The sequence below is a fragment of the Myotis myotis genome, unplaced genomic scaffold (assembly GCF_014108235.1).
Source record: "Myotis myotis isolate mMyoMyo1 unplaced genomic scaffold, mMyoMyo1.p scaffold_m19_p_12, whole genome shotgun sequence".
Lineage (NCBI taxonomy): Eukaryota > Metazoa > Chordata > Mammalia > Chiroptera > Vespertilionidae > Myotis > Myotis myotis.
This window is the reverse complement of record NW_023416316.1, coordinates 58,744,077-58,759,471: the sequence shown is the minus strand read 5'-3', so window position 1 is coordinate 58,759,471 and position 15,395 is coordinate 58,744,077. Positions and strand designations below refer to the sequence as shown.

The 15,395-nt window shown below is 41.6% G+C and overlaps 1 protein-coding gene across 5 annotated transcripts in view; it reads right to left on the bottom strand.

Moving 5' to 3' along the window:
• The window catches only part of ADAMTSL1 (ADAMTS like 1), a 900,799-nt gene that overhangs the window by 135,033 nt on the left and 750,371 nt on the right, over positions 1-15,395 (bottom strand). For all 5 annotated transcript variants that reach the window (XM_036331231.1, XM_036331234.1, XM_036331232.1 and 2 more), the window contains one exon: positions 9,908-10,118. In XM_036331231.1, coding sequence (XP_036187124.1) covers positions 9,908-10,118 — 211 coding nt within the window. The remainder of the gene's footprint in view (positions 1-9,907; positions 10,119-15,395) is intronic.

The following is a 15,395-nucleotide window of genomic DNA, read 5'->3' as shown; positions in this document are numbered from 1 at the left end:
TTCTGAGACATCCTCAAAGGCCAACTCAGAGGCTACTTTTTTCCCGAAAGCTTCCACTAGAGCAGTGGTTCTCAACCTTCCTAATGCCTAATGCCGTGACCCTTTAATACAGCCTCATGGTGTGGTGACCCCCAACCATAAAATTATTTTCGTTGCTAATCCATAACTGTTATTTTGCTACTGTTATGAATCGTAATGTAAATATCTGATATGCAGGATGTATTTTCATTGTTACAAATTGAACATAATTAAAGCATAGTGATTAATCACAAAAACAATATGTAATTATATATGTGTTTTCCGATGGTCTTAGGCGACGACCCCTGTGAAAGGATTGTTTGACCCCCAAAGGGGTCGCGACCCACAGGTTGAGAACCGCTGCTCTAGAGCCTCTGCCTTGTGGCAAACGAGTCCCCTCCCACCCATGATGACCTGGAAGGGCACTGCTGCTCCCCTGTGAGGACCCTTTCCCTCGGCCTCCCTGCAGGCTCACAGGATTATGCATCTTTTGAAGAAAGGGAATGTATTCATCTTTCAATTCCCACTGCTTCCCATAGTGTCTGCCAAAGAGCATGCACTTCATAAATGTTTGTTGAATTGATGATTGGATGAATACAAGGGCCCCAAATCCAGATGTTTAAAAGATGTAAAACAAAATCCAGCTGATGGGCTGAACATCCACCTTTTATCGGGCTGTTTCATCCGTAGCCAGGAGCTGCTTCTAAGCAAGTCAGCAGCGGTTTCAGCCACGGCAACATGTGCTCTGCTGGGTGCCTGGCCCTCCAGGTATGGTAGACAACCATCTAGCTGAGTTAATATGGTCAGGGATATTTGTCAGGGTTTCATAAAAGCCCGTCTCATCTTTGCTCAAAAAGTTTCCCTGGTCTATTTATATAGGGGTGGGCAAAAGTAGGTTTACAGTTGTGAGTATGCCTACCACAGTTTATTCTTGTGTTATTATTTATTAATCATTGTATTATTTTTCCATACGAACAACTGTAAACCTACTTTTGCCCCACCCTGTATGGATGAAAAGGTGGTTTTAGATTTTTTTTTTAACTGCAGAAGATGAAATTTCAAATTAAGGAAGGTTCCAAAGTTTGTGATGACTTTGTGAACATGTTGAGATTGTCGGGGGGGTTGACAGTTCTGAAGTGAGAGGCAGACTGCAAAGAAGAAAACATTTTTAAAGAATCAGCAGAGAAGTTTAATAGAACTAAATGAAAAATGTTTGCCTTTATAAATCATTTAAGATGATGTTATGGTATGAAAAGGTAGACCTCTGGTAAGGGGCATTATTTTTAAATATATGCCATAAACAGAATATATAACAAAAAATAGTAATAATATTGCTTTTCCTAGCTGCCATATATGTTTCATTATATAAGGTCACGGATTCATTAGTTTTGTAAGAAAAGTAAAAAAAAAAAATACACAATAATGGGGACACTTAAAAGTTATGATACTATACAAAAACACAATGGCTCAAGGGTCTTGTATTTTTTAAGATTTTCCCATAATCATCACATTAATAAATTCTGCCCATATTGACACTTTTAGTTTCATCTTGGTAGTTTAATTTACCAAGAGCTGAGTTCATTTCCTTGATACTTCAAGTCATATTATTGAGCCAAATACAAAGAGACATTTATGCTTTGTTTCTAGGGCCAACTTTCCAGTTTTAACATAATGTGCTCTTGCTTATAGCTTTTAACTCATTTCATTCATTTTTTCATTCACTAATTCATTCTTTCATTAAACATTTAGTGGGTACTAGCTGAGTGCCAAGCACTGTATTAAATGCTGGGATTTAGATAATTAATAAATGGTTACTATACTTCAGGTATTTGTAGTCCAGCTAGGGAGAAAAAATTACTATAAAATGTGATTAGTTTTACAAAAGAGGGAATACAGAGGAGAATATAATTAAGTCTTTATGGAAAAGTTGGGGCCTGGCTGGTGTGGCTCAGTGGTTGAGCATTGACCTATGAACCAGGAGGTCACAGTTAGATTCCCAGTCAGGTCACATGCCTGGGTTGTGGGTTTGATCCCCAGTAGGGGCTGTGCAGGAGGCAGCCGATCAATGATTCTCTCTCATCATTGATGTTTCTATCTCTCTCTCACTCTCCCTTCCTCTATGAAAACAATAAAAATATATTTTTAAAAAAGCTGGGGAAGGGTCCTCAGAGGAGGTTGGCCAGGGAGATAAGGAGTGCTGGCAGAGGGAGAACAGGTGTTCATAGACTCAGGGTATGAAGGACACGTCATGTTCATTATCTGTGAGGGTTCATGAGAAGGTGGACCATAGGTTTCACGGGAAGGGTGATTGTTAAGTGAGACTGAGAAGGCAGATGAGGGGCCGACTGTGAAGGGTCTTGAACATAATCTCAAGACCATGAGGTGTCTTTAAGGATTTTAAAGTACCGGGTAACATGATCCAGTTGTAGAAAATAATTCAGGCAGCAAAGGCCAATGGGTTCCAAAGACAACTGCCCTTTGAGATGTTAATAGTTGTGCCATGGAGAAGAGCCTTCCAGGTCAAGTAACTCTAAATAACAGCATATTTTACATGCACTAAAATAGTAATAGTAATATGTTATATATGACTATTTGAAAGGCTCAACAGGGGGCCTGTAGTCAGGAACCATCAATACCAGGTTGGGAAATACTGGATGAGAATTAAGCCAAGACAACACCGGGAGACCAAGTAAAAGGCTGTTTGTAATGGTTTGGTTAACTGTGAGGACTAGAACCAGCACAGTAGGAGAAGGATTAAGAAGGAAGAGAACAGTTGGGGTAGTTGGAAGGTATAGGAGGTGGAATCCACAGGTTTCAGGTGTTGACCGGGTGTGAAGGACAGACAAGGCTGAGATGGCTCCAGTTACCAGCTACAGAACAGGCTAGAAGGTGCTGTCACCCAAACCACAGACCCATGAAGGGGGCTGGGGAAGGTGGCAGGTAGATATGTTGTCAAGCTTGGTGTTAGACCTTTGATATTTGTAACTGCAATATTTGAGACTGAGAGGTTAAAAAGGCAGTTAGAGGCAACAGAGGTGGAAACTGAGCCAAAACACATTAGGGCTCAGAGAAACAAAGAAAATGAGGACGGAATCTCACTTACTAGACAAGACTATAAAAATGGGAATAGACTTTCTAGCCCACTATTTTGTGGAATTTAGAGAATTTCTTCAATCACCTAATTTCTTAAACCTGGAAGTACAGGGGATATACTTCCTGTTTAATATTCCTGTTACTGGGTGAAACTTGGGGTTGCACACCCACTAAAATCCAGAGCAATTATTACAAGGAGCTTTCTGCTAATACAAACCAAAGCACTACCCATGTGAGATTTGACCTCTGATCTCGGTTTTGCTTACATTTATTGTTGATTCTAAAGGTAGAATGAGGTGCACTTTCTTATGAAATATACTACTGAAAGTGAGATAAATATCTTAAGAGATTTTTCCTCTCCTGACACAACATTTTAAATAAACATGCTCTCTAACTTGTAAGGATATTTATTTTAATCACTGGAATATAACAAAACTGATGACTAAATAGATCTTCTGCCAGAATTCAGTCCTCAAAAGCAGATTAAAGTTATTCTTGTCTCTCTGTGTTTAAATATAGAAAATGAAAAATCTAATTCTGAAGCATTTGTAGTTGTCATTAAAATTCTCTTTTTTTTCTTAATATTGCCAGGAGGGACTCTTCTCCCATACACCTTCTTATGCAGCTAAACTACAGGCCTTTTGATTTGTAACCCTGATTTAAAAAAAAAAAAGAGTATACAGGGAAATGATCACATAATTACAGTTTTAAGCAAGGATGAAAATATGGGCTGTGGTGAATGTTTCAGTCCCTGCACACATGTGCACAATATGTGGGTACAGTTGGGTGGACACAATCCTGAATATAAGATATAGGCAACATAGTGAAATATAAATTTTGTTTTAGAGTGAACTCTCTGATTCTTTTGGTTTAACTTGTCTATCACCTTCCCCCCCCCATTTCTCTTAGATTTTTTAAAGAATAAAAACGAATACAGAAAGAAGATTGATGCATACCAAGCTCATAGACAATGGTGAGGAGTGTGGAAGTAGAAGGCAGGTTTTGAATCTCAAGTACCTTGTGCTAGTAGAGACTGATGCTTACAGTCAGCCCACAGAATAGCAGATCACAGTAGCCTGAGTAGTGACCCCCAAAGACATCTGCATCTTAATCCCTGAGACCTATGACTATGTTACCTTACATGGTAAAAGAGACTTTTATCCTTCAGTTGTGATTAAATTTAGCATTTTGAGATGGGGAGATTACCTGGGCTATCCAGGTAGGCTTGATGTAGTCACAATGGTCCTTATAGGAGGGAGGCAGGAGGTTGAGAGAGAGAGAGAGAGAGAGAGAGAGAGAGAGAGAGAGAGAGAGAGAGAGAGAGGATGTAAGGACAGAATCAGAAGTTGAAGTGAAGCACTTTGAAGGGGCCGTGAGCCAAGGAAACAAATGGTCTCCAGAAACTGGAAGAGGTAGGGTAATAGATTCTCCCCTAGAGTCTCTGGGAGGAATGCAGGCCTGCTAACAAACTCCTTGATTTTGGCCAAGTGGAACCGACCTCCAGCGCCACTTTACGTGTGGTAAGTTGTTACAGCAGCAATGGGAAACTAATACACAGATTAACTGCCCGGATATAGGCAACACACACTGAATGTTATGTAAACTGCTCATTTTGGAACTGATATCAGATTTCCTCACAGTTTAATGCCTGAGCAAATGGTAAAGAGGCCTTGGGAAAGCTGTACTGCGTAGGGAACAGAGAATGGGTTTTGAAACCTACAGGCCCCCCCCGTGTCATTTACTGGCTGTGTGACCCAGGGGAAGCACGGCCTCTCCGAGCCTTTCCTCACAGGGCTGCTGTGGGAATTAAAGGAGAACACTCAAGAGCAGCAGGATGAGTTCTTCCACATGAAGTGTGGATTCATGGCCACCTCTCAGTGCTTCAGCTTCCTCACCCATGAAGTGGGGATAATTACAGTAACTCCCACATTAAGGATAGTGAGGGTTAAATGAATTAAACATGTCAAGTGCCTAGACCTGTGCTTGACACATAGCGAGTGCTTCTCTTTAATAAGTGCTTCTCCTGAAATGAAGTGGGTGCTCAACAAATGAGCTGGCAGACTCGCCATGGACCTTTTCAGCACCATCCCCGGTGCTCTACATACCTGCACGGGGTGTTGTGGGGTCTCACTGAAACCTGGTCTCTGCTGCCATTGACCTGGTGGTCTAACTCAGAAGTCACAGGAAAGCACCTGCCCAGGTAAGGCGGTATATGACTGTTAAATGAACAGCGCTGGTCATGAACAGCGTGTGACTTCAGTGTGGGAGGACGGTAGAGGTCCTGGCAGAAGAGGTAGGACTCCTGCCCTACTTTGACAGACAGGCAGAGGGAAGGGGAACTGTGTGTGGGCAGGGAGAAGTGTGGGCAGATAGCAATGTACTTGCCGAGATGGGAGAAGCGAGGCTGAAGATGGGCAGGCCATTGGGCTTTATTACATAACAATAGAGAATCACTGAGATAAATCCTAGCAGAAGACTGTTATGATCAAGATGTGTTAGACTGACTTTTGGCTCATACAAAGTGGTTCTCAGCCATGGTGCTGTAACACCCCAGTGTGATATAGCCTCTTATGAGGTGTAAATGATACGTTAATATACAGTCAACACCAAAGTTGATGATGATGATGATGATGATGATGATATGTGTGTATATTAAAAAAAATTAGAAAAGACTAATGCACTAAATATGTGTTTCAAAAGCCAACTAAACAAAAACCAACATGATTTTAAAGCTAAACTGATACAGAGAAATATTAAATGCATCCTTCAACAAGACCAGAGATAAAAACCAAAGCACACAGTATTGTGTAAGAGGCAGAACTGAAATAAAGAAGGCCCCCTAAAAACCAAATGTAGAATTAGATTTCTGCTTCACATCTGCCTAATTGTTTCTAAACTAAAATTTTAACATAAATACTTGGACTCCACTCGAGGTCCCTCCAGACCTGCAGAATGTGTAAATATTGGCTATTTGCCATTTGTCAGGCAAATGCTCCAGAAGGTACAAAGAAGGTTGAATTCTTAGCAGGCAAATGGAGATTAACTGAAATTATGCTTTCCCTCCCTGAAAGAAAAGCATATTGCATGAGGTCAGTATAGCCCAGTGTTCAAACAGCAAGGAGGGGGAGTTTCTCCCTTCAAATGGGCCAAAATCCATCGTCCATGGGGTTACCTGTCTTCTTGAAATGAAGCATTTGATCCCCCATCTCCTTTTCTTTCACATGAATAAAGACAGTAAACTACCCCACTGATGTGACTCAGTGGTTGAGCATCAAATCATGAACCAAGAGGTTGCAGGTTAGGGTCCAGTCAGGTGACATGCCCGGGTTGTGGGCATGCAGGGGGCATGCAGGAGGCAGCCAATAGATGCTGATGTTTCTCTCTTATCGATGTTTCTATTTCTCTCTCCCTGTCCCTTCCTCTCTCTAAAAAACCAATAAAAACATTAACAACAACAACAAAAAGACAGTGACCTGGGTGTTGAAGGATTAGAGACTTCAGCACTATCCTCTGTTAGATCCAAGCAGCTAAATGGGACCGACCTTGAGAGTACACAGCAGGTTTCCTTGTCCCAAAAGAACTGCCAAGAACAGAGCTCACCAGACAAATGGATGATCAACAGCTGGTGTCCTAAGCACTCCCCGAAGACAACAGCCAATTAGCCTGGAGACACATGTTACTCTTGACTTATTCCATATAACATAAACAATGACTTCCTTTCTTTTAATAAGTGGTCAGTAATAGCTGGTTCTGCCATACAAACTTAATCAAAGAAGTAGGACTCTAGGAAATAATGTAACAAAAATAGCCTATCATTACCACGAGGTTTAGAGAGATTCCTGGAAGTGGCAAAGGATCCTTAAAACAGTGCCTATGCACCAAATGCTTTAAGAGCACTTTTCTTTCCTGGAGGACAGAATCGTCGGTGGCTTTCACTTTCTATGTTCTTTACTTCTTACTATGTTTTAACATTTTCCACAATTATTATGTATTGGGTATGAAATAGGATATTTTTAAAGGTCCTAATAAAGTGTAGTCAGTGGCTCATTGGATGAACTTTAAAGAGCTGTTTACTATTCGTTTCCTGATCTGAAAAGTGTACTTATACAAGCATACCTTGGAGATATTACAGATTCGGTTCCAGACCCCCGCAATAAAGCAGGTTGTAATCTTTTTGCTGGTGAAGGGTCTTGCCTTCAATGTGTAAAAACACCCAAAACCCCTGCAGTATCTGTGAAGCACAATAAAACAAGCCATATCTGTACTTGAGTTATCCCCAAAACTTTTCCCTAATGGAAGGAAATAGAAAGTTTTCAAAATGAATTCATGTCTTAACAGGCCCAAGATAGATAGAAAATGGAAGAATAATTACTCCTTGGAAATCCACTCTTTTTAATAGGGAGACTGGGCATGGTGGTATCAAAAGACCAAAAAGGTCTTGTACATGGAAGTGCTCTAAAAACTTAAAAACTGCAGTTATTCAATAACCTAAAGGGATTGGTATTTCACTCACTTTTACTGCTAAGTCAATATGACCTAAAACCATGTAGCAAACAGAGCAGTTAGATATAAAGTCAGAATTTTCAGGGTTTGTGTGGCAGTATTCTTGATCTACTTATCCCTTTTGTCATTCAATAAATGTTCTATCCAGAACTTACTATGTGCTTAATGGCAAAACAAGCTAATAATACAGGGACTTAATAGTTTTAACAATGGAGGTTGAGTTGGGCTGATTCCTTGAGGGCTTGCATGGGTTAGTGGTGCAGTTTAAGGTCCTGGATTCACTTTAGTTAAAGGTAAAAGTATGAAATCAGGAGACCTGGGTTCTGGACCAGCCTTTAAGATCTTGGGCAAGGCCATATCTAGGACATGGTTACATCATCTGTAAAACAAAGGGGCTCATACATAATCCCTGAGGGCCCTTTTGGCCACAGTGGTCTCCAACAATGGAAAGGATCCTATAAAACTGGTTGATGGCCAATCCTAAATTTGCTAGCGATATGAGCCTCAATCTCCTCAAACCCCAAAATGAAGATAATAAAACCTCTGTTTCACTGGATAGTTGTAAGGATTCAATTAGGCGTGTAATCCTATATAATAAAAGGCTAATATACAAATTGACCGAAGGGTGTAACAACCGATCACTATGACATGCACTGACCACCAGGGGGCAGACGCTCCACTCAGGAGCTTCCCCCTTGTGGTCAGTGCACTCCCACAGGGAGAGCACTGCTCAGTCAGAAGCGATGAGCCAGGCTCATGGCTGGCAAGCGCAGCGAACATGGGGAGCGGGCCTAAGCTGTCAGTCAGACATCCCCCGAGGGCTCCCAGACTGAGAGAGGGCGCAGGCCGGGCTGAGGGGACCCCCCCCCCAAGTGCACGAATTTCATGCACCGAGCCTCTAGTACTATATATTTCTTAACCAAACACTGTTACGTAGACACTGAAAAGGTATAACATCCTCTTGACTTCCACAAACCATCACACAAAAATAGAATTTATGAACTTAGCCATAGTCCTCTAAGCTCTAAAAGAAAATGTACAGTCAATGTCTGTTTCCTGATGCTTTATGTTTTAGTGTTTTGCTCACTCATTACTATTTGATCCTTTGAGCACTTTGCTAAGTCACAGCCCCAGGATGGGCTGGGAGAAGGCAGGGGCTCTGGCACCTGATTGTGAATAGCACAGAGGACGTGTGGGAACAGCAAGGGTATGTACGACGCTGCTACCCTCTCTCCTTCCCAGCTGTAACCCTCTACTTTATCATTCTAATTGGGAGAGATTTGAGAGTGAAAAACTGTTTCAGTGAAACCAGGATATATGTCCCCCTGACCTTTCAGGCTTACTTTTTGTGACCTCTGATGTCACTTCAAGGTCCTGGGGCTGGAGCTATGACTAATGTCCTCATGGGGTGGGAATTGCAAAATAGCATTCTATTAAAATCATTAAAATCCTTCTGTGCTGTTTTAAAGGCAGGCCAAAAGATGATTTAAAGCTTGATAAATGTATTTTTAGATAAGATACTGTGATAAAATAGTTTTGTTTGTATTATTGTAATGTATGCTTTCGAGGGGGGTCAGTAAAGTTTTTCTGTAAGAGGACAGAGTGCATATTTTAGGTTTGATGGGCCATATGGTCTCTGTCACAACCACACAGTTCTGTCCTTGCAGGCTGAAAGCAGCCATAGACAATACATATAAAAGCATGGGTGTTGCTGTGTTCCAATAAAACTTTAGTGGCAACAACTGGCTGTGAGCTGGATTTGACTTCGGGCTGCAGTTTCCAAGTCCTGCTTTAAAGCAACAGTTCCCAGACTTGGAATTCATAGGACCAGGAAAAAAAATGTCTGGAGTTGATTCAAGCTTTCTAACTTTTTATTTTACTAAGTAATTATGTTAACAAAAACATCATTGCCTAGTACCTTTATCTCTTAGAATTTTAATTAGCCAAAAACTAGTAAGGGTACAGATTCAGGACAAATTTAGCTTTATGGAAAACCTACCACATTGTCCTTATTTCTACAATTTTTCATGAGCCTGGTGAAAACTTTGTCACGAATATGCTCAGGTTACTAGATGGTTCATTTGAGTTGCTTCTAGAGATGACATGGTGAGGCACAGTAGAAAGAACATGGTATGTAATTAAAAGATCTGGAGTTGAATAAGATTGGGGGAGTACTCACAGGGGAAAAATGAGCTGACCTTGAACATTCCTTTAAAGGAACAAGACTACTCAAAGAGAGTGACCCCTGTCCTGAATCCCTGATGCAAACACAAACTCCAATACTCAGACTCACCGGCTGCCATTGCGCAGGGTACCAGGCCGGGGGACAGTTGAAGCGGTTACAAGCTTGCACGGTGTTGGGCTTGTGCTGGCGACACAGGTCATCAGCCAGGATTACTGTTTCATTCATCTCTCTGGAACGTATCTGGGAGCAGAAGACGTCTCTGGTCTGCAGGCCAACCCCACAGGTGAGGCTGCATGGACTCCACTTGCCGACTTCCCACCTGGGAAGAAATCAGAGAACACCTTGAGCACCTGTGCAGAGAACATTGCCCATGATATGAAATGTTGTTAATGGAGTAAAAACAGCTACCTGGGAATGTGGGAAGTTCCAGCACAAAGATTGGCTAGGAATTCTATCCCCCTCCTCAAATCCACCCTTTCCCTTTATGCTCTAGCCTTGATTTACTTCGACTAAAGCAAAGGAGGTGATAAAATGGAACATTCAGTTTCACCCACAAAATCATCAAAAATGATCTCAATCATGTTTATTTTGATGGAACGTGAACTTCATCAAAATAAGGAGGGTGTGCTAGGTAAGACGTAAAGGCTTTGGGCACCACGTATTGAAGAGCGGGCCTGGAAGAAGCCTTTATGTTCATCTCTCCAGCCCCCATTCTTAGCAACACTGAAAAAATTGTGCTTGTTTTTCTTTGGCTTCAAAGTGAAAGGTCGTTGGCTCCAACTTCCTTCAAACTTCCATCCCAGAATAGAAATGGCTCTGTCCTATGTATAAATCTCATCGCTGCCTGGGACTGGAGAATGTAACAAAAGTGAAGGTTGCTAAGTAAATCAGTCTTCTTGAGGGAAAATAACTGGACAGAACTCCTCATTATCTGGAGGTGGAAGTCAAATAACCACAGATGAGTTGAGTGCATAAATGGGCCATTCCAAATGGCCATGTCTCAAGAAGTACATTTATAACGAGCCAAGGACCTATAAACATATTCCCACTGCATTTCCCTGCTGTTGCAGCCTCCAAAATGGGAACGATAAGGATAAAGCTCGGTTGCTTGGGCTCTGAGTCAGAAGCGCTCTTTAGCGATCAGTTTTAGAAAGCTCTGTTTACAACGTGAGGCAGAGAGATACTGCAGTAGGACTTAGCCAAGAAAAGCATCGCAAGGATGTCCTTCAGTAGCTAGGCTCCCGACCTTCCTTAGCCAGCCCTAAAAATTGGTTTAAATTCTTTAGCCGTAACATTGTTTTTGTCAGACTGTAAAACTGAGTGTATACTCAATCTCTTCTTGATACTCTGATATGTAACTACTTTTCCAATTCCTATTTCCATGACCTCCTTCCATCGGCTCTATGTTTAAGCTCTATCTGTAGTAAATTACTTTCTTATTCTCAATTCATGCCCCCCTCCCCCCACCCCCCGGTATTTTCTAGCTCTGTGTTTACTCAAATTATTGCTCCTAATTTGGAATACTTTTGGTCCTTTCCTTATCCCTCAAAATTTATTCCATTTCTATATATCCAAATTTGATCCACATTTAAAGGATTATACCTGCGGCAGACATGTATCATTTTCTCAACTGTATTATAGTTATTCGGCCTGTTAAGAGCACTATGGGAGTATTTGCCTCTTAAAAGCAAGGTCTATGTATCTGAGTCAGTTTCGTATCTCATAGCACCTTCTAGATAATTAATGTATATTGTTCATCGTTTCCTGATAAATTAGCCAATGGAAGGGATCCACCATCATAGTGGGCACTTTACAAATGTCAGGTCATTAATTACCTCCATAACAACACGAGATAAGCTCTACTGGTTTTCCTCGTTTTACAGTTGGCCAAGAGGCAGACTGGCCTAAATGTGGGTTTGCCTGGCTCCAAAGCCTTTGTCCTTTCTATTGTACCATGCTATCTCCAGAAAATACCTTGGAAATTGTCCTGTCAACATTCAATAAATTTTAAATACATAGAAGAGGAGAAGCTGGGTTGAATGTATTTCTTTTAGCTCCTGTATGAATTTCTATAAACTTGTTTTCGAGTCCCTAGCTTGGGTGAATCCCACGCTTTAATATGTTGTGGGGTTATTGGTTTTAAAATACATACACACATTCTTTGTCACTCCTCCCTTCTAAAGATGGAGTCTTGAGTGAGGGCTGAAATCAGTGACTCAATTGTAATGAAGAGGATGAGGCAGAGTGATGCTTTGTAACTTCCAAAATGAAATCATAAAAGGTTTAATACAGCATTGCCGACGATACTTACAATGTTGTACACCAGATCTCTAGAGCTTATTCATCTTGTACAACTGAAACGCTATGCCCATTGCTTGGTAATTCTCCATTCCTGCTCCCCCGAGCCTATGGAAACCACCATTCCACTCTTTGAGTCTATCATTTGACTATTTTAGATACTGCATATAAGTGGAATTATGGAGTACTTATCCTTCTGTGCCTGGCTTATTTCACTTAGCATAATGTCCTTAAGATTTTTTATGTCCCATGTTGCAAATTTACTTTGTGTTTAAGGCTGAATAATAGTTCATTCTATGTAGAGAGCAAATTTCCTTTATCCATCCATCTGTCTATGGGCATTTATGTTGCTTCCACATCTTTCCTATTGTGAATAGTGAGTGTACAGTGAACATGGGAGTGCTCATATCTCTTCAAGGTCCTGATGTTTTTGGATAAATATCCAGAAGTGGGATTGCTGAATAATATGGGGGCTCTATTTTTAATTTTCTGAGGAACCACCTGAGAAATTGTACTGTTTTTCATAGTGGCTGCACCATTTTGCATTCCCAACAATGGTGTGTAAGAGTCCCATTTTCTCCACACCCTCACAAATATCACACTTGTGATATTTCATGGAATCTTAAAAAATAATAGCCATCTTGACAAGTTTGAGTTGATATCTCATTGTGGTTTTGATTTGTATTTCCCTGATGAGTAGTGGCATTGACCAATATTCATATAGCTGCTGGCCACTGGTTTGTTTTGTTCAAAGAAATGTCCATTCAAATCTTTAGCCCATGTTAATACTGGATTAATTGTTGTGTTGTTTTTTCTTTTTTGCTATTGAGTTGTAAGAGTTCCTTATATATTTTAGAGATTAACTCCTTATCAGATAGATGATTTGCTTTTTCATTCTGTTGATTGTTTCCTTTATTGTGCTCAGATATTGTGTACCTGTAATCCATTACCTTGGTGAGAGCATGGCGGTATGGCTATTCTGGTTTACCACTTATTGTGGGTTGATATGAATCCCCCATCTAAATCCTAACCCCAGTCCTTCAGAATGTGAACTTATTAGGAAGCAGGGTCATTGCAGATGTAATCACTTGAGATGAGGTCATACTAGAGTAGGGTGGGCCCTTAATCCAACATGACTGTGGTCCTCATAAGATGTGAGGGAAGAACGCCATGTAATGACAGACAGAGATCGCAGTGATGCATCTATAAGCAAAGGAATGTCAAGGATTGCCAGCAAACACCGGAAGCTACATGAGGCAAGGAAGGATTCTCCCTCACAGGTTTCAGAGGGAGCGTGGCCCTGCTGACACTTTGATTTTGAGCATGACTTTTGCCTGCAGAACTATGAGAGAATAAATCTTTGTTGTTTTAAACCACCTTGTTTGTGGTACTTTGTTTCAGCAGCCCTTGGAAACCAACATACCCCTGTAACCTCAGGGCCTAGCATGGTGCCTGGAACACATCGGGTGCTCAGTAAGTATGAGGTGAGTGGAGCCCCAGTCAACTGTGTGGGTACCTTCGGTTAGTCACTCAGCTGGTCAACCATCTCAACTGTGTCCACTAAAGAACTGCCACCACCAATTTCAAAGACCCAAAGCTCTGAACACCACAGAGTTTTCTTCAGTGTGGTTCAAACTTGGTGACAACACTGGACCTGAATTGACGTAATGCTTTTATAGGTCACATCCTGATTTTACTACAACAGTATTAGCCTGGTGGATTATGCTCCCCATCCTGACTCCCCCAGAACTTACTAGGTGTGTTACACATTTTATGTCTTAGTAATCATAACATATTTCTAAAAATACAAAAAGTTCTGAATTCCAAACACACGAGCCACAATGATTTCGGCGAAAGGACCATGGCCCTATATAAAAAGGATGGTAAACACGATCACTGTGGTTTCTTTCAGCTTTTAGGCTTCAGGTTGGGCCTTAGGGAGACTCTGGTTCCCTCAGAGTTCTCTTTCTCTAAGGCTTTCTTTCCTCTGAGCCCTTCTCCACACTCCTGCCCCTTTTGTCAAAGCCTGCTTTCAAGGAAGGTTCTGAGAGCTGGCAGGTCAGAGCTGATGCTCGGTAGCTTCGGGTTGGACTCTGCCCAGGTTCTGAGTGAGTGACACCTGATCACAGGCAGGCAGGAGACAGAGGGCTACCTCCCAGCCCCGAGGCTAGAATTAGTCTTCCTGCCCTCTGCCCAGCATCATGCAGACTTGAGTTGGCCTGTCTCTAAAACTGGATTTTAGGTTTTAGCCTTGGTTTCCCAATTCCTGATGGTGCTGGAGTTCTGCCCAAAGCCCAGCTTTTTAGATTGTCGTTCTGTCACTCTGTCTAGATCTGGACAGCCCCTGGCCTTGGGCTGGGCAGAGACTCTTAGCCATGAGCCATAAGCCACAATGTGACAGCAACCTAGCTGATAGCACACATTATTGCTAATAACAATAGTTATTCTAACCTTTACACAGAACTTACGATGAGCCAGACACTTTCTAGTTGCTTTATGTCTATTGTCTTCTGTAATCCTCTCCATACCCCTGTGAGATAGATACTAATATTATTTGTATTTTAACAACAAGGAGCTGAGGCCTGGAGAAGTTAAATGATTAATTAGTCATGGCCCACAATGCCTCTTGCCAACACTCACAGATGTCAATGCCACTTGCATTACATCCAAATCTACCAAGACTTGGACACATGGGGCTGAGACTGGGGCTGCTCCCTATGCCAGAGACCAGCACTGTGGATGTATCAGCCCCAGCTCCACACCCCAGAATTACAGCAGGACTCAAGGTTAAGGTCACCCAAGACGTGGGATACATATTTGCATCAACCCTATTGGTAGGAGCACTATGAAGAAGGTACTACAAGTTCCCCCGGGTAACGTTATGAAGGCTCTCAGAAGTAATTTGTCCAAATCACACAGCTAGTAAACAAGAGAATCAGGATTCAAACTTAGGCAGTCTGGCTCCTACATGCTTAACACTTTAAGTGCCAAGCCTGTTCTGTCTTCCTTTCCGTTTCAGTCACCGGTGACTGACATGGCGCTTAACATGTTAATTATATTCTGCTACTTCTTAGGGTCAGAATAATAAATACAGCAGAGCAAAATAGATCTGAAATGCACACTTTAGGATCCCTGATGCTTACAACTTCAGAAAATGACAAATGACAAAATGATAGCTCTATTCCTAAAGAATGGAAACACACCGATGCCACCCAGGGTTACAAATATACTTGGAGGTATTTCAATAACATAGCAGTGGTATGTGGCAGTCCAACGGGCAAAGGCAGACTGCAGTCCT